The following is an 18,602-nucleotide window of genomic DNA, read 5'->3' on the forward strand; positions in this document are numbered from 1 at the left end:
GTGCTCTACTTCTGAGCTACCAAGTTCCCCTTTTAAAATTTTGAGATAGGGTGTCTAAGTTGCCTAGGCTGGCCTTGAACTGTTTTTTGGTAGTGCTAGGATTGAACCCAGGGCCTTGAGCATTCATGCAAGGTAAGTACTCTTCTAACTGAGCTATATCCCCATCCCCAGCCTTGAACTTTTGATCTTCTTGCCCCAGGCTCCTGAGTTGCTTCGTTAACAGGCTTGCACCTCTGCGCCCTACTTGTCCTGTGGTTTCCTACACATCTAAAGGCCTCTTTATTCACCCACATGGTTACCATTTCTGGTGCTCTTCCCCTGCTCCCCCCTCCCCCTTGGTTTGTTTTATTTGTTGTGTTGTTTTGTTTGCTCTACCGGGAATTGAACTCAAGGAACTCGACCACTGAGCCACATCCCCAGCCTTATTTTGTATTTTATTTAGAGACAGGGTCTCACTGAGTTGCTCAGTACTTTGCTGTTGCTGGGGCTGGCTTTGAACTCAAGATCTTCCTGCCTCAACCTCCCGAGCCAAAGGGATCACAGGCTTGTGCCACCATGACAGGCTCCTTCAGTTTTTGTATGTGTGAAAAGCCTTCAGAGTGTGGACTTCTGGGCTGTCTGTCTGAGGAAGGCCCCTGTTTTCTTAGCTTTGTTCCTCTGTATATAACAGATCTTTTCCCAGCTCTGGCTGTTTTAAAGATTCCCTCTTTATTGTTGGCTTTTAGAAATTTACTCGTTTTTTTTTTTTTTTTTTTTTTTTTTAAAGAGAGAATGACAGAGGGAGAGAGAGAGAGAGAGAGAGAGAGAGAGAGAGAGAGAGAGAGAGAGAGAGAGAGAGAATTTTTTTAATATTTATTTTTTAGTTCTCAGCGGACACAACATCTTTGTTGGTATGTGGTGCTGAGGATCGAACCCGGGCCGCACGCATGCCAGGTGAGCGCGCTACCGCTTGAGCCACATCCCCAGCCCAAGGGTTGGCTTTTTAAAATATTTCCTCAGTCCCTCCTCCCAGGACTCCAGTTCCAGGTGTGTTAGTCTCTTTGCTATCCCCACATGTTTTTTTTTTTTTTCTGTTTCATTGGAAAGTTTCTGTTGCTGTCCTCAAGTTCATTACTGTTAAAACCATCAGACACTGTGGCTTTCCTCCAGAGTCTTCAGATCTACGGAGCCTGTTTGACATACTTGAACATTTCTCTTTAGCTGCTGCTTCTATCTATCTATCGAGGTGTTGGATCCGAACCTAGGACCTCACATATGTCAGGCAAACATTACCACAGCCCTCTTTTTAGCTTCTAGAACATAATGAATTACAATTATATTAACTTTTAGTTGTATTTATTTTTAAGTGGTGCTGAGGATTGAACCGAGCCTCACCTGTGCTCTACCACTGAGCTACAGCCCTCCTCCCAACTATATTAACTGTGACGTCTGCACTAATCCTACCATACCTGTCATTTCTGGGCCAGCTTCAGTGGATTGATTTCTACTCTTGTTAAGGGTCACACTTTCCTGCTTCTTTGCATTCCTATTCATTTTTTACTGGACTTTACTTTGTTAAGTACTGGACATTTTTGTATTCCTCTAAATGTTCTTGACCTTTATTCTAGGTGCAGTTATTTGGAAACAATTTGACTCTTTCAGGGCTTGTTTTGATTTGTGGGACAAGAATAGGGGCTTGGGAGGCTGAAGTGGGAGGATTTCAAGTTTAAGGCCAGCCTGGGCAAGTTAGGGAGACTCTGTCTCAAAATAAAAAATAAAATGGGCTGGGGATGTGGCTGAGTGGTAGGGCCCCTGGGGCTCAGTCCCAGCATGGAGGAGTAGCCCAGCTGGTTTTGGTCCACTACAGAAGCAGAATCCTGTGAGTGGCCTTCCTGCACCTTCCTATATTGCGAGGTTTTCTAGTCTGGCTGGTGGGAACAGAAGTGACTTTAGCCCTGTGATCTGAATGACGGCTTCCTCATACAAGTGTGACCCCAGGAGGACACTGGGCTGCTCCCCAGAGCCCTCTCTGTGCAGCTGTGTCTTCTTCAGTTCCCTATCCTGTGAACTCTAACTGTCCTGGGCTTTCCGTCTGCCCAGTAGCCTGGAAACTCCAGGCAGGAAGCTGGGGCTGGCCTTATCATGAGCATTTCTCAGGAAGCACTGTCCTTCCTTGCATGTGGTCCAGTGGCCTGAAGACATTGTTTCTTGTTTTGTCTGGGCTTCTTGTTTTGGGTACAAAGGTGAATGTCCCTAGTACTCCCTGCTGGCTGGAAGCCAGTTTCATGTTATGGAGAAGTCCATTCAGTTAAAAGCCACTAACCTACTAAAGAAGGGATTTTTCTTAATGTTTGTGGGTGAGAACTCAAAGTAGCACTGTGTCCTTCATTTCAGCAGTAAACTAACTATGAGTTACTGAGTGTTCTGTGTACTCTGAGAGCTTTGTGTATTAGCTAGTCTAGTCTTTCATCAGCTCTGTGAAATAACAAAACTGTTCTGTCACTCTCCCCATTTTGTGTATAAATAAGAGTAGCTAGGCACAGAGGGCTAGAGTAACTTAAATGAGGTCACATTGTCATGATCATGTTTGGATCCAAAGATTGCACATTCCGTCAGCATACAAAACTGCTTCCTATCTAAGTTTGTTCTGTTTCTTGACAGGCAGCTGATACAGACACCAGCATTTTCAAAGCAAGCATTGAGGAGCCCTATCTGTTATTTTCATAGAATCCCTTAATGGTGCCCATATTGTAAGAATCGTGGTACTCTTTTTAGCAGCTGTGCAGCACTTCTCTGTATGGGTGCACCATGATTTATGTACCATTCCCCATTTTAAAATCAAGTTGTGCTGGGTGGCACACCTGTATTCCCAGCTGAGGCAGGAGGATGATGGCAAGTTCAAGGCCAGTCTGGGCATCTTAGCAAGAACCTGTCTCAAAATAAAAAGGGCTGAGGATGTGGCTCAGAGGTAGAGCACCCCTGGATCCAATCAATCCTCAATACCACCAAAAGAAAAGCTGTTTTCAAATATGTGCTATTATAAACAAGGTTACTTAAAAAAAAAAAACAAAACCTCACTGTATTTATATGATTTCCCAGATATCCCTACAGGATAAATTCCTGCAAGTGAGGTTGCTGGAGTTGAGGCTTTTGGAGTGTTGGCGGCTGGCACTACATTGCTCTTCAGAGGCTTGTACTCAGGGGCACCCTCACAGCAGCAGGAGGATGATGTGCCCCTGGACTGTCCCCAACATAATTTACTGAACTTTTTTCACACTTGTCTTTAGAATAATGGTTGTGAATCCCATATCAAAGGGTCACCTCTTCGAGAGATGCACTTCATTTGTCTAGTAAACTAAGAAATGACCAAAGATGAATTCCCTTACTTGTGATGATTTACCCATTTTGGTGTTTAGATTTAATCTGTGACCGGGTCCCTGTCTCTGCGCTGTGGACTAGAGGCTGACGGGAGAAGTAGTCGTGGTATGGTGTGGATCGAGGCATGCATGGGTTGGAGAAAACTGGAGAGTGGAACTGGAGTGTTTGTTGCTGGTTGTCCTAGGAAGTGTTGCCAAGGACTCCTGATCACGTTGAACTTGGTGACCGCCATCCTGCGGTGCGGCAGCAGCAGACTGGGAAGTTACCGCAGCAGCGGCCGAGCCGGCTCCGGTGGATTCTGTAAGATGAACCTCATCTGGAGCTTGTGTCTGCACCTCCCTGCGGACTTGCCGGGCTGCAGGCAGGAAATCCGCCGCCTGTGATTGGAGGGCTTGTGCTGGTGGGATAATGAACGTGGTAGTGTCGGCAGAGGTGATTGGCCGGGCCCTGCTGCAGTGAGATTGCAGACTGGATGGGCGGCCGGGGCTGGGGGAGAGCGCCGGCGGCTGAATGACTGGGAGCTCCAAGTTGCTTTTGCCCCCAGGAGAGGTCTGTTTGGATATTGCTTTATCCTTACCCCCCTCCTTTTTTTTTTTTAAGCTAAACCTTTGATCACTGGCCACCTGTAGAAGTGAGTTTTATTGAAGAAGCCCAGCTGCTGTCCTTATTGCCAGCAGCCTAGGAGGCTCCCTTTAGAGTGAGCTACTTCTCAGGCCAGGCACGACAGCAGTGCTAGTGAATTTGAAATAGCAGGAAACAGCCCCTGCATGCAGAGCTTCCCGCCTGAGAACTCCCCAGGCTAGGCCTCCAAGCAGCTGTGTAGCCAGAGACCCTTGGTATTGTGGTCACATCCCTCCAAGTGGACGGTCACCATCAGTGGTGTTTGGAGGAAGCCGGGATGCTGCAGATGCTGTGGCAGTTTCTGTCTAGCTTTTTCCCTAGGGCTGGGTGCCAGGACTCCAGAGAGGGCACGGATCATGAAGTCAGAGGCACCCAGGCTCCTGCTCCCGGCAACCAGATGTCAAGCTTTTTTGGGAAACAAGATGGAAGGGCTGAGGCCACCGAAAAGAGACCCACCATTTTGCTGGTGGTTGGACCTGCAGAGCAGTTTCCTAAGGTAACCCACCCTGGAGAAGACCTCTTAGTTTAGGGGCTTGTCTGGGATCATTTTCCTGGAGGAAAAAATTTGTGGGGGGAAAGAGAAAACTTTTTTTAAAAAGTCATTTTGGTATTGGGGGTCAAAAAGATATATTAGGCAGTTAAGAATCCCTCACCCTCAGTCCAAATTCTCTGCCTATAAAAACTTTCCTGCCCCTTGACGACCACCCGCATGGCGTGGAGGGAGGGCAGATTGATTCAACAGATTCACCTTAGGGTTCATCACTTTGGCTTCAGAAAATCATTTGAAAGTAAGGGACAGACTGAAGTGTGTTGCCCTTGCTTGTCTGAACAGGGCAAAGAGAACAAGTTAAAAGGGCCAAAGAGTGTACCTTAAAAGTGTGACCCGTGGCCTAGAGCAGGAGACAAGTCTCATGGGCATCTGGAAGGTCACACTCTCCTTGTTTTGGTGGGACCCATTTTACTTTTGGATTCAGGAGGAAGAGTGAAGGGAGGAGGTTGGGTCCCAGGAGAGTCTAGAGTCAAGAGATGCAGAGCCTAGTGTCCCTTTCTGGATGATCAGACACCCAGGGTCACTGAATGCCTGGTCCTCACAAAAAGCCAAGTGAATGATAGCACTCCCATTTTCTAGATGAGGACACTGAGGCATGGGAAGGTTAACTAGTTCACCCAGGGTTAAACCATTAAGGAATGAGAATTGAACCCCAAGTCTGTCCTGAACTTTGTCCTGTACTCCTTGTTGTCCCTTAAGAAAGCAGTGCTTAATGAGACTGAGTTCCCAGGATTGGAGTAGAGATTGGTGTGTGGTTGGAGTGACCTTGTTTACCTCCTGAGTTTTGGTTATTTTTAATCTTTCTTCTTCCTCAATTGGAGAAGGGAAGGAGATTCTAACATTGTATTTGGTGCACTGTAGATAGCCCAGAGATTTGTTGAATTGAATTGCTACATTCAAGAAATAGATGCTTTATTGATTTATTTTCTGGGGCGGGACTCCTGCAGTGGAGTGTGCACAGGCAATGAGGAGAACCCCTAGACCTAGGTGGGATTTCTGCAGTGATCAAGGGTCTCCCAGAGTCAGTCGTGCCCGAGATGTGCAGGCTTCATGTGTTAATGAGGTGTCATTTGCTACCTCTCACTCAATCTAGACAACATTGGAAATGGCGTCTTTATGAGGAACTTTTATCTGTGCCTCTGCTTGGCTTATGGCCTGGATTAGCCAGCTGACTTCAATTAATCATCTGGTTTTTGACTTTAATAAATGGCTGCATTCCCAGCCTCCTGCAGGCACCCCTTGCCAGCTTTCCCCCAAGGGTTGCCTCAGGTAGGACTTTATGTGCTGAACAGCCTAGTTTCTGGACCCACACCTTCTATGACTCTGTTCCCCAAAAGGGACATAAATTGGCTGGGTGTCAGGGGATCCCCAAGAGGGAGATGGAGCTGCTGGTTTCATTTGAAGCAAGAGAAGAAACACATCTGGATAATGTAGAATCTTTGAAAGCAGGTGAATTGAATAGCAGGAACAGTTATGCAGAACGTATGCATAGAAGACGTGATCACCAAGTGACCTGCTGGGCCCCTTCCCAGGCAGGCCCTGGGGGCTCCTCAGGAAGAGGCCCCCAGAATGTTCCGGAAACCTTATAAAGAAGTTCTTTTTGGTTCTCAGGCTCCTCAGTGTCCAGTAGCACTACTTTGTTTTGCTCTCACTTCCCCCATGTAAATAATTCTGTTTGTGAGTCAGGTTCCTACCAGCTTTTATTTTAGGAACCGTTCTGGTTTCCCCCATTATCCTTGTCTTACAGTTAATCTGCTATAGTCTGGAGTGGGAGGTGCCCGCATGGCATTCGAGCTTGCAAATCCTGAGGGGCTGTCTTGTGAAGCTCAGAGAATTTTGTTCATTGTGTGTAATTGTCAAGTGTAGGCAGTTTCATTGGAAACCAGCTATATTGGGCTGTCATGGCAACCTGAACATCAAATGACACTGCCCCCGTAGCAGCCAATGAGATTCAAGATCCCTGCAGGTGGGTGGGGCTCGAGCCACCGGATGCTAGTGAGGCTCCTTCACATACTAATATTTCTGGATTGGTCTGAGTCATTGCAGAGGAGAAGGCAGGTTCTTTCTGACCTAATGTGCTACACTCCCAAAGCCCCTGTGCCTGCCCTATTCTTACTCATTGTATTCTGACTCTTACAAGAAGTACCGGCTTGGGTTTTTCGGGTGTGTGTGTGTGTGTGTTGCCACATAATTGAGTGGTAGGACAAAGAAAGCTGGTTAGGTAGCCTTGACAGATCCGAGGGTAAAATGATATTCATAAGAGGAACTGCTCCTTTATAGATTAAATGAATTCAGGTGCCACCAAATTCTAAGGGACCTAGCATTGCTGTCTTTGCCCCAAAATCCTAGGCATAAGAATGGACATCTTGGGGCTGGGGATGTGGCTCAAGCGGTGGCGCGCTCGCCTGGCGCTCGCCTGGCATGCGTGCGGCCCGGGTTCGATCCTCAGCACCACATACCAACAAAGATGTTGTGTCCGCCGAGAACTAAAAAAATGAATGTTAAAAATTCTCTCTTTCTCTCTCGCTCTCTCTCCTCTCTCACTCTCTTTAAAAAAAAAAAAAAAGAATGGACATCTTATGGGAGGAAACAAATAGATCTGGGTCACAAAATTAGAATAAGGGAGCAGACAAGAATTATCTGCAGTGCAGCGCTCTTAGCTGCCATGAGCCAGGTGCAGTGGAAGGAGGGGACTCAGCCTGCTGTTCCTGCTTATTTGTACTGCTCTCACATGCATCCAGCTTGCTCATTGTACTCCTCTCACATGCATCCAGAGCTAAGACAGATGTTTCTCCTTGTTTCTAGCTAAGGCTAGACTTGCTCAGGTTCTACCTTTTCCATAACCTGCCACCTTCCAGTATGAGGTGTTGCTTACCTGAGCTCCCAGTATCTGGTAATTGAACTCTGAAATCTTCTTTTGGCAGTATCGGTTTTGGATGCTTTTAAGTGGATGTTGTAACAGGAGCCTGGCCCTGTCTGCCAGCCTCAGCCCTGCCACCAACAGGCTTGAACAAATCAGGTCATCTTTCCAGGCCTGTTTGCTCTACCCCAGAGACTAAGGGGATGGCCTCAGAACCCCTCTGGGCTTCACAGTTTGCAAATCCGGTGGTAGAGCTATTGCCTTGGACACTGGGCAGTTAGACATTGGCTCATTTGGGAAGAATCCCCAGCTTTTGTGTGCAGATGGATTTCTGAATTACCTGTGAAATTCAGTAGGATGGAATTTAAGTAAATAAGCCAGGATAGGGGGCAGGAGGGTAGAGCCCTTGCCTCACATACTTGAGGCCCTGGGTGCAAGCCCAGCATAGCAAAATGAAAACTCTTGTTGGAATAGAATTGATGTTAGCCTTGTAAAATGACATATTGAGGGGTACATGCAGAACATTTTAGAAACTTTTTCCTGGTTTCCTGAAACTGTTAAACCATAAGTTTGTGAAGAGTAACAAACTTTGTTATAATGGAGATTCTTTTTTGGGGGAGGTACTGAAGATTGAACCCCGGGGGTGCTTTACCATTCAGTTAAATCTCCAGCCTCCACTTCCCGCCTGCCTTTTTATTGAGACAGGGTCTTACCATGTTGCGTGTGCTGGCTTCAAATTTGGGATTCTCCTGCCTGAGCCTCCCAAATCCCTGGAATTACAGGTGTATCCACGGCACCATCTTTCCTTCTTTTCTAGAAAACAGTTGTTCTAATTTGATTTACTTTAATAATTGCCTTACAATATAAATCACAGGCTCTTCTTTTATTTAGTATAGTTTTCAGATCTCTTCTCAGGTTCATTTTTTTTTTTTTTTTTTTTTAGAGAGAGAGAGAGAATTTTTAACTTTTTTTTTTTTTTTAGTTTTTTTTTTTTTAAGAGAGAGAGAGAGAGAGAGAATTTTTAATATTTATTTTTTAGTTCTTGGCGGACACAACATCTTTGTTTGTATGTGGTGCTGAGGATCGAACCCGGGCCGCACGCATGCCAGGCGAGCGCGCCACCGCTTGAGCCACAACCCCAGCCCCTCAGATTCATTTTTTTTTTTTTTTTAAAGAGAGAGTGGGGGGGGACAGAGAGAGAGAGAATTTTTTAACATTTATTTATTTTTTCTTAGTTCTCGGCGGACACAACATCTTTGTTTGTATGTGGTGCTGAGGATCGAACCCGGGCCGCACGCATGCCAGGCGAGCGCGCTACCTCTTGAGCCACATCCCCAGCCCCTCAGATTCATTTTGTACATCATAAACCCCAATGGCACAGTTCTGCTTACTAAAATTATTTGAAAAATAAACTTTATTAGGAAACAAATATATCTAGTTTAACTTAATTATTCAATCAATTGAGTAAATATTTTCTTTTTCTTTTTTTTTTCTTGGTAGCAACCTGTACCTTGTGCATGCTAGGCAAGCATTCTACCACTGCGCCATATTCCCAGCCCTAATAATTTCTTTTTTTTTTAACATTTATTTTTATGTGGTACCTCACACATGTTAGGCGAGTGCTCTACCTCTGAGCCACAACCCCAGCCCTAGTCATTTTTCTTTTATATTGGAATACATAGTCTTCACTAAAATGAGATACTTCAATAGGTCTGTGTAACTTATCTTCACTCAGATGTGACCATAAATAATTTAACAAAGGAAGACTAGCATATTAAGATCCCATTTTATTTATTTATAAATGTGAGCTTCCTTTGAAATAAATAATACCTGGTGTTGTTCAGTTGGAAAAAAATGCCCTGACAGCTCTATTTGCAGATGCCCAGAAAAACAGGTCTGTGAGGTGAGTGGCTCTGTGTGTGTTTCCTGGGGCCTCAGAGCATGCTCCCTCCGTTCAGGAGCCGCCAGTGAAGCCCCTCCTGGGATCCAGGCACAGGCAGTGCCAGCAGAGAGACCTTCTGCCTCCAAGGACTCCAGCTGAAGAGATAAGATGTGTGTTCAAATAGCTCCAGAGCAGAACATTCTGCCCTGAGCAGCTGAAGGGCCACCTGAGTGTCATGGCGTTAGTGCAGGTTGTACAGGAATCTGTCTGGATAATCAGATTGGTCCTGGTGCAGTCTGTGGCCTGCTTTTATAGGCCAGTCGTCAGGCCTGTCTTAGGAGGACGTCCTTTTCTTTGTTATAATCTGCTTCACAGGGTTCTGCAGAAGATCAGCATCTTATTCCAGAATCCTCTCCAGAGGTTCTTTTGGTTTGGGTTTTGGTGGTGCTAGAGTTGGAACCCAGGGCCTGCCACATGTTAGGCAGGTGCTCTGCACTGAGCCATGTCCCCAGCCCTTCTTCCAGGTTCTTAACAAAGTTTCGCAGTGAGTTGGGAAGTCCTTTTAGTTTTGCTGATCCTCAAATGATAGCTATCCATTTTTATCCATTCCTGTCGTGCGAAGATGCAGACTATATTAGGAAGTGGTACACTGTAGAAGGATCGAGGGTGGGGCCAGTCTCGTTCTCATCCTGGTGACGTGGTCTCTTCCTCCGCAGCAGGATCTGCGGGGAGAGAACAGAGTGGAGAGGGTAGGCTGGCCTGGGAGATCATCCTCTATACCTGGTCTTTCCGGGACCTGAGATGTTTCTCTTTCTGAAAGCGTCTTTCTAAATCTGGGTAGCCTGGTGTAAGTTTCTTTGATAATGGAAATGCCCTGTGACCACATTGGCGATCCAGCACTTGTAGTATGGACATACCACTAAGGAACTGAGTTTTAGAAGGTCTGCATATTGAATAGCAAAGTTCTGGGCCTGAAAGCTACCACCATACCAAGCTTGCTGGAGTTCTGAGTGGACATGAGCATTGGAGACTGTGCGTCCTGTAGTACCTTGGATATGATATTCCTGGGAAGTCACTCAGCAGGACCTCTGGACTCTGCAGTGTTCTCCTTTCCTGTTCCCATCATGTCAGCACCTTGGTGTTCCTGGCACCTCTGGAAAAGCCTGTAGGCTTACGGGTTGGTTCCTAAGTGCTTATGTTGCAGATGGCCGGAAAGTGTTCAGGCTCTGGGTGCCGGTGGCCCTCTGAGCAGAAGTCAGCCAGAACCCAAGGCCAGGGCTTGGCCAGTCAGGCAGCCCCACCCCTGCCCTGTGGTATGAGCGGGCTCAAGGAGGGTCTGTATCCAGTGTGGCGGGGGACCTGGCTGTCAGTCTCCTATCCTGTAGCTACAGTGGCCCCTGCAGGTATTGATTCTGTCTCTACCTGCACTGATTTTTGATGGGAATGATTTACTAGGGGAAGGGACATGTTGCATAGAGTGACGCATTTGGGGACCTTGCGCGAAGACTGTAGCCTATTTGTTCTTGGGAAGGATTTGCAGCTGGGGGTGAAGGTTTGTTTGGGGAGGGTCCTCCTTTCCAGGGGTTAATACAGGAAACGGTGACGTCAGTCCTGATCTTTGCTCCTCTGTGCTTAAGCAACCTGATGCCACTGTCACGGGCCTGTGCTCATTGGCTGTTGGCTAGACTTGGAGTGGGTGGATTTTTTTCAATTAAGTAAAAGGGCAGGGCTTGAGCAGCCAATGTCAGCCGAGCACCGGCATATCTTGTGTGTGAGTTTCCCGGGATGCGGCATTCCCCATTCTGGACGCTGCCAGCACTTGCTCCAGGGGCAGCTGAGCACCATCCGCCAGCATGCTCTGCCTGTGCCTGTATGTGCCACTCATCGGGGAGGCCCAGACTGAGTTCCAGTACTTTGAGTCCAAGGGGCTTCCTGCTGAGCTGAAGTCCATCTTCAAACTCAGCGTCTTTATTCCTTCTCAGGAGTTCTCCACCTACCGCCAGTGGAAGCAGGTCTGTGTGGCGGTGGCCTTTGTTGAGTGAATGGGAGAGTGGCCTTGACACCAGAGTGGGCTGGTGGGCTGAACTGCACCCGCCTTGCCTTCCAGAAAGAATGTCTGAAATGTGGGAGGTGTGATGTCTTGTGGCTGTGGCTGGAGTGGCTGGTTTTCTCTTGACTTCCAAGGAAGTCTGGAATTCTAGGGAGGCCCTTGTGAGAATCTTGGGGGAGAGTCCCTTTGGCTAAGCTGGAGCTTCCTGAGAGGTACAGAGCTGGGGAAAAGCTGATGCTGGCCAGCTGCTGTGGGCTGCTTCTCTGGACTGGGGGTGGAGGCCAGGAAGGATGTGAGGGGAGAGGCCTAGAGGCTTCTCTAGAGGCCTAGAGGCTCATAACTTGGGGACTTTGCCACAGAGAAGAGCTGATTGTGCCCCTGTGAGGCTGGAGCTGGCAGCACTGTGCCCTGGGTACAGAGGGGTGGGGAGGGAGCTTTCGTGCCTTCTAGAATCTCCGATGTCCCGGAGGAGCAGGGCAGCAGCTGAGAGAGCCTGAGTCTAAGCTACAGGGTCTAGGGGGTCGCTTGCCTCCTGGGCTTTATCGGATCTCATGCTGTCCCTCAGTGCTTCTGGTGGCATGAGGAGGTGCATGTCCTAGGAAGGAGACAAGGTAGGCCAGTGTTTTGAGGCAGAAGCAAGCTCTTTGAGAATGTTTTTAAATTGGCTACAGTGAGCACAGTTTTGAGTTGTCTGTATCCCAGGCCACCCAGCCCCATGAAGTGCATGGGTCATTCTGGTAGCAGGCAGCTTGGGGACCAGGTTCTGTGCATAATGTTCAGCTCCTCCTTAAATGGCATGTAGGCTATAGGCCCATTCCTGCTGGAAATTGGAGCCCCATGCAGAGTTTCTGTCACTCTTGTGTGAGAGCCCAAAGTCAGCAGGAGCGAACGTAACCCCAGATGGCAGAGGAAGTACCCACCTACGGCTGTCCTGCTTTCCAGCTGTGCTGCATGTACTGCTCTAGCCATCACGTCAGGTCACAGGGTGTGTGCCCAGGCCTCACACCCATCAGGGGCTCAGGATATCTGAGAGGGAGACCATGATGGCACTCTGTGCGAGCACAGGCTAACCAGTGGTCCACCGATTCCTAGACCCCAGCAGACTCAAAAGACTTGAGACCTGTGTTGATTTATGGAGAATGAATGGATTTCTCTTTGGGAGAATCAGGGACACAGGGAAACATAACTCTTCTCAGGAGATTATTAGTTCTACATTCTGGGTGTTGCTGAATTGCAGTGACTCAAGTTTGCCTCCACCTTCTTGACATTAACCTGTAGGGAGGTGGCTCAGAAGCACAACAGGCCCAGCTTGAATCTGCCCATCATGTCCCTGGCTGTGTGACTTCAAGTAAATGCTTTGCTTCTCTGAACTCCTGCTCTGTAACATGGGGGAATGATAGACCCTGCCTCCGAGAGCTGTTGGAGAGGCTTCAGTAGCATTTAGCAATTTAGTGGCAGCGGGAAGCTCCAGGAGAGGATTGCTTTTTTTGTGGAGAAATTCCAGTTGCTGAACATCCAGCACAGAGACAGGTGCGGAGTCTTGGAACCTCACAGCTAAGGAACAAGGTCTCTTAAAGGCCTCCCAGGCCCCTAAACAATTATTAGAGCTAGTCTGGTTTTCAGTGCCTGGTTAGGAGAGCGGGGGTTGGTTATATCATCTGATATCCCTGAAACCAGTGACTGGCAGTGCCATCAAGAGTCCATGCCCAAGAATATTCACCCTTGCTTGGTTCCTGTGTCTTCTGCCACCTCCAGAGTGTCCCTGGCAGTGTTTCTGCCGAGCGGGCATTGCTCCGTACCTTCACCCTGGCCACCAAATTGTTCTTGGGCCAGTGCCACTGGTGGAGAGGGAGGGGCAGGTAAAAAGAGCAAAGCCTCAGAGTTCCTGAGGGAATTTGGATTCCAGAGCCAGCCACCTGTTGGCAGGGAACTCAGGGCTGAGGCCTGGTACTAGGGGCCAAGCTGTAGGGGAGCCAAGCAGCTGACCCAGGCTGTGTGACAGGCTTGTCTCAAGAATTCTTGGGAGGAACAGACCCCAGGCTGGCCCGTTGGCCTCTATCTGAAGGATTCCTCCTGGGGACTCTTTGCTCATCAGGCAAACAAGATGAGCCCCTAGGATCTAAGTAAGTGGTGGCTCCGACGTAGGAGGAAATTGCTGTGGTGGCTGTGGAGGTAGACAAAGGCATCTTGGGTCTCAGGGGTCACGTTGGTTTAGATGAGTGGAATCACTTCCTGGGGAAGGGCCCCATGAGCCAAGGAAAGGCTGGAGCATGAGCTAAAATAAAAAATCTTACTTTTATCTTCTAGAAAATTGTGCAAGCTGGTGACAAAGACCTGGATGGGCAGCTGGACTTTGAAGAGTTTGTCCATTACCTTCAAGACCATGAGAAGAAACTGAGGCTGGTGTTCAAAAGTTTGGACAAAAAAAATGATGGTGAGCTTGACTTGCAAATCCCAGCTGGCCAGCCCTGACCCACCACCTGGCCAGCCTGTGCCCATGGCCCTTGTCATTACAGGACGAATCGATGCACAGGAGATCATGCAGTCCCTGAGGGACCTGGGAGTCAAGATCTCTGAGCAACAGGCAGAAAAGATTCTCAAGAGGTGAGTGCCCGGCAGCCTCTGGTTGGCTTAGGCAGCCGCGGGGCTGTGCACTGTCCAGAGAGCTTGGCTTGCGGTTGCAGAGGATGGCTGAGTAGCCCGCCCAGGCAGCTCCCCTTTGAGAATCACGGATCACCTGGAATTTCCCCCATTCATCGTGACCCATGAAGCGCAAAGACTAGTTGGGGGGAATTTCAAGTTGTGAAAGGCGTCCCTTGAACATGTTCTCTGCCCGCGCTGGAGGAGATGGGGCTTGAGTGGCCTTGACCTGGGGAGACTTCTCTTCAGGCTGCTCCGAAAGAGCTCCCTGACGGGCAGAGGCTCTGGGAAGCCAGAGGATGTAGCCCGGGACCTCACTTCTCCTGGCTGTCTTTCCCAACTCCTGAGGCTGAAAGCTGGGCCACAGGAGCAGCCCTCGTTCCTCGTGCTCCTGGGACCTGTCGCTGGGGGGCTCATGCTGCGTCGTGCTGGCCGTCGCGCTGTGGGTGTGTGCTTGCCGCACTGACGGCTGCTCAGAGCACTTATATGTGTGTTTCTCCTCTCTCCTCTGCTTCCTCCTTTGTCTGTCTGTCAGAATACGCACGGGCCATTTCTGGGGCCCTGTCACCTAGTAAGTATCCATGTTGCCCCATGACCGCCTCCTTCCTTAGCTTCCGTGCCTGATGGGTGCGGGGTGCTGTGGGCCAGGCACGGTGGGCCGTGGAGCTCCTCAGCCCTTTCTCAAGGACATGAGGAACCCTCTGCTCCTGCCTCAGCGTGCCTGGAGGTAGATATGCGCTGGCAGATGGGGCGTGATCACACAGGGGTGACTTCTGTCTCGCAGCATGGACAAGAACGGCACAATGACCATCGACTGGAACGAGTGGAGGGACTACCACCTGCTGCATCCTGTGGAGAACATTCCCGAGATCATCCTGTACTGGAAGCACTCCACGGTGAGGCCCTCCCACCAGGGGACTTCCTCTGCTGTCCCCACAGGTCCTCTGCCAAGCACCAGCTGTCTTTCGTCCCCAGGGCTGGAGCGGGCTCCCCTATGCCCCCTCTTCAGCAGTGGTACTGTCCCCTCCACTGTCAGCCCAGTAGAGCCAGCCATACCCGCCCCCTCCTGGTTTCTCACACACCAGCAACCCAAACAACTCAGTTGTCCCCCAGGTACAGTTACCTTAGCTGGGAGTCCCCTCTGTCCCCAAATGCCACCTGTGGCATCAAGGTGCATTTCAGACATTCCTTTCTTGATGCCCCTTCCTCTCCCAAAGCCATGTGATCATCCTGGGGTGGGGGGGAGTGACGCTGTGGAGGACATAGACTGCTTTTGCGTGCACCCTGCTTCCCTATTCTTTGGTGTGGCTTCTCTGTAGCAAAATGAGCATGTCCCCACAGCAGCTGGCACATGGCCCTGTACCCGTCAGTGTGGTCCCAAGTAGATATGGATCTGTGCTGACCCCCCTGCCCAGGACCAGACCCCTTACCACTTGCTTTGTCCCTCCAGCCAGTCCTGCCTAGAGTGTGGTCCTGTCCACCCTGGACCACGGGCCAGGCCAGGGCTTGCTGGATGAAAGTGAGTCCGGCTCCCGAGTTCAGCTTCAGCGCAGCTGTCTCCTATCTCGGGCTGCAGCCTGGGTCAGGGCAGGACTGGCTCAAACCAGCCCAAGTGCTACCCAGAGTACAGTCCACAGCCTGTTTGCTGAGGCCTTACACAATGTTCTGCCAGCGTGATCTAGTTACACATCAGGGTTCAGAAGGATTTTTACCCCTGATGTGATCTTTCAGCCCTGTCAGCCTAGGATCCCCACAGAAGTCCCTTTTAGCGGTTGAGAAGTGCTGTCCAAAGGTTGTGTAACTGGTCCTGTCCAGCTGTGCTCGCCTCAGTTGTCTACCTGGGAGCCATGGGCAAGCGGAGACCTTTGCCAAGTTCACAGAGTGACAGGGAAGAGCCCCAGTGTGCCTCCTACCCAGATTCGCCATGTTCTCATGGTTCACGTGGTCCCCTGCGCCATCGCCACTCGGGATGGTGGGCGATGACTGTGTCTTGAGCCAAGCTGATGAACTCTGCTGGTCTTTCTCACAGATCTTTGATGTGGGTGAGAATCTGACGGTACCTGACGAGTTCACTGTGGAGGAGAGGCAGACAGGGATGTGGTGGAGACACCTGGTGGCAGGAGGTGGGGCAGGGGCCGTTTCCAGAACCTGCACGGCCCCGCTGGACAGACTGAAGGTGCTCATGCAGGTGAGCAGGAGAGTGGCCCACACCTGATTCTTCACCCTGGGGTTTATGGGTTGGTTAGTTTCTCCTTTCCTTGGCTGGATCCCTGCTGTGGCTCAGTAGTAAGTCAGATTGGAATTACTTCTTAGACCAAGTCCCAGCAGATCCCGGCCTAGGTGACATTTCGTGTATAGCCGATCTAATTTTATCTCAGGCCCTTAAGCCAGGCATCACCTTACAGCAGCTTAAGGGGACCAATGAGGCTAGTGACACCTGGTGTGGCAGGAGCTGATTCCCTTCAGCTCATCCATGGGGGGGTGGGGGGCAAGCAGATCCTCACCTGACCCAGGTGCCAGTTGGAAGCAGCACCTTACCTTGGCTGGGTGTGCAGCTCCACGTCCACAGGGCAGAGATAAGCTCACTGATGTCAAGGGAAGAATTGTGAAATGGGGACACTCTGGTGGACTTTGATGTCTCTCTGAACAGCAGCTGATCACCCTCTGTCCACTGGCTTGCATCTGGCACTTTTCATGCCTGGAGCCCTCTCAGAAAGGGCACCTTCCCCGCCCCTTGGCCCCCTGGTCCCCCTGTGAGCGTTATGGCTAACTGAGATCTCCCTCGACCTCCAAAACTCTGGGGACTAGAGTGGTCCAGGAAAAGAAGTGCTAGCCCTGGGCTCACATTCCAACCCCTCCCTCCCAGCCCTGTGCCCTTGATGTGCACTTCACCTCCCAGGACCTCAGTGAAAATATAGGGCTTGAACAATTGCCTCACAGGTTTAACAGAATTTCCAGGAATGTCTAGAGATTAGAGCAGCCCTTGGGTGAGAGGGCGTGGTGCGTGGGAGGGACCTAGTCTATGATCCCTGAATCTGGAGCCAGCCCCGGGGTGAGCAAGGAGAGTAGAGGGGCCCCCTGTGAGTGACTCAGGGGAGTAGAGGGGTTCAGTGTGACTGAGAGGGGGGGAGTAGAGGACCTGGTGTCAATGAGAGGGGAGTAGAGGGGCCTAGTGTGAGCTGAGTGTGCTCGATGGAGGCACGTCGTGGGATTTTCTCTACTTTGAGATATATATGTTTGAACATTTTCCATGAACAAAAGCTCGATGGGGTTTTGTTGTTTGATTTTAATTTTTAAAAAGTATTCCTCGTGGGCAGACCACGGCTCAGTGGTAGAGCTCTTGCCTGGCACGCACCCGGCTCTGGTGCCATCGTCAGTACTGCACAAAAAGAAAAAAATAGTCCTTGTGAGGGTGTAAACTTTAGCTGAGTCTAAACCAGAATTAGTCACACTTGAGTCTCATGGTACCAAGCTGCTCTTCAGATTCCCAGTAGGGAAGAGGCTCCCCCCGGTAGACAGGCAGCCCCTGCTCCACCCAGTCCCACTCATTACTTGTCCCCCTCAGGTGCACGCCTCCCGCAGCAACAACATGTGCATCGTGGGTGGATTCACGCAGATGATTCGAGAGGGAGGGGCCAAGTCACTCTGGCGGGGCAATGGCATCAATGTCCTCAAAATTGCCCCTGAGTCGGCCATCAAATTCATGGCTTACGAGCAGGTAAGGACCCGGTCGGCGAGCATCTGCATAGGGACTAGGTTACCTAGTCTGTGATCCCTGAATCTGGAGCCAGTCATTATACCCAGGGCCCAGCAAGGGGTGGCAGGAGATCTGGGCCTGGCTCTGCTGCCAGTTCCCTTTGGGCCAGTTTCTTCCATTTCTAGGCACCTTAAAATATGGGTCAGGGCCACCAGTCTCAGGCACATCTGAACAACTCTGTGCGGAAGGGCTGGGGGAGCAGCAGGAGCTGTGCTCTCTGGGTACATTGGTTTGTTTTCTCCCTATTCTAGATCAAGCGTCTTGTTGGTAGTGACCAGGAAACGCTAAGAATCCATGAGAGGCTTGTGGCGGGTTCCTTGGCAGGGGCCATTGCCCAGAGCAGCATCTACCCTATGGAGGTAAGAGGACGCCTGGACGGGGGTGTGTCATAGTGCACATGATGGGGGGACAGGAGGGTCGTGCTCATGCCCCACCACTCCTGTTGCAGGTTCTAAAGACCCGGATGGCCCTGAGGAAGACAGGCCAGTACTCGGGCATGCTGGACTGCGCCAGGAGGATCCTGGCCAGAGAGGGGGTGGCTGCCTTCTACAAAGGCTACGTCCCCAACATGCTGGGGATCATCCCCTATGCGGGCATCGACCTAGCCGTCTATGAGGTGAGGCCCTAGAGGGCTCCTGTCCCAGGAGCAGGCAAAAGGTTCCACCCCTGCCTCCGACATGCCCTCCCCTGCTGTCTCCCTGGTGGACCCCAGGGCGGTTAGGACAGGAGGCAGTCTCACCTCTTTACTCCTGTCACCCTGCCAGCGGCTGTGCCTCAGCGGCTCACAAGCTGAGGACACTGCAGCGGGGGCTGTGTGGGGAAGGGTCTCCCTCTGCCTCGTCCCTGCTTTGTCCCAGCCAGAATCCATAGTGAAAGAAGGGTCAG

At 50.3% G+C, this 18,602-nt stretch overlaps 1 protein-coding gene and 1 long non-coding RNA gene across 11 annotated transcripts in view; one reads left to right on the forward strand and one right to left on the reverse strand.

Annotated features, from left to right (window-relative positions):
• Slc25a25 (solute carrier family 25 member 25) overlaps positions 1 to 18,602 on the forward strand; it is a 35,197-nt gene that overhangs the window by 14,291 nt on the left and 2,304 nt on the right. Inside the window, exons 1-10 of one of the 10 annotated variants that reach the window (XM_021723581.3) lie at positions 3,806 to 3,906; positions 4,300 to 4,474; positions 13,628 to 13,754; positions 13,837 to 13,924; positions 14,496 to 14,531; positions 14,745 to 14,856; positions 15,990 to 16,148; positions 17,526 to 17,678; positions 17,969 to 18,076; positions 18,166 to 18,333. In XM_021723581.3, the coding sequence (XP_021579256.1) occupies positions 4,376 to 4,474; positions 13,628 to 13,754; positions 13,837 to 13,924; positions 14,496 to 14,531; positions 14,745 to 14,856; positions 15,990 to 16,148; positions 17,526 to 17,678; positions 17,969 to 18,076; positions 18,166 to 18,333 (1,050 nt within the window). In that variant the 5' untranslated portion in view covers positions 3,806 to 3,906; positions 4,300 to 4,375. The other 9 variants (XM_078048312.1, XM_021723582.3, XM_021723579.3 and 6 more) reach the window with 9 other exon arrangements.
• LOC144377372 (uncharacterized) lies at positions 9,163 to 11,076 on the reverse strand. The gene is made up of 2 exons (XR_013438323.1): positions 10,319 to 11,076; positions 9,163 to 9,992 (listed from the first exon to the last, which is right to left on the reverse strand). It is a non-coding gene; the product is annotated as an uncharacterized LOC144377372 (long non-coding RNA).

The sequence above is a fragment of the Ictidomys tridecemlineatus genome, chromosome 4 (assembly GCF_052094955.1).
Source record: "Ictidomys tridecemlineatus isolate mIctTri1 chromosome 4, mIctTri1.hap1, whole genome shotgun sequence".
Taxonomy (NCBI): domain Eukaryota; kingdom Metazoa; phylum Chordata; class Mammalia; order Rodentia; family Sciuridae; genus Ictidomys; species Ictidomys tridecemlineatus.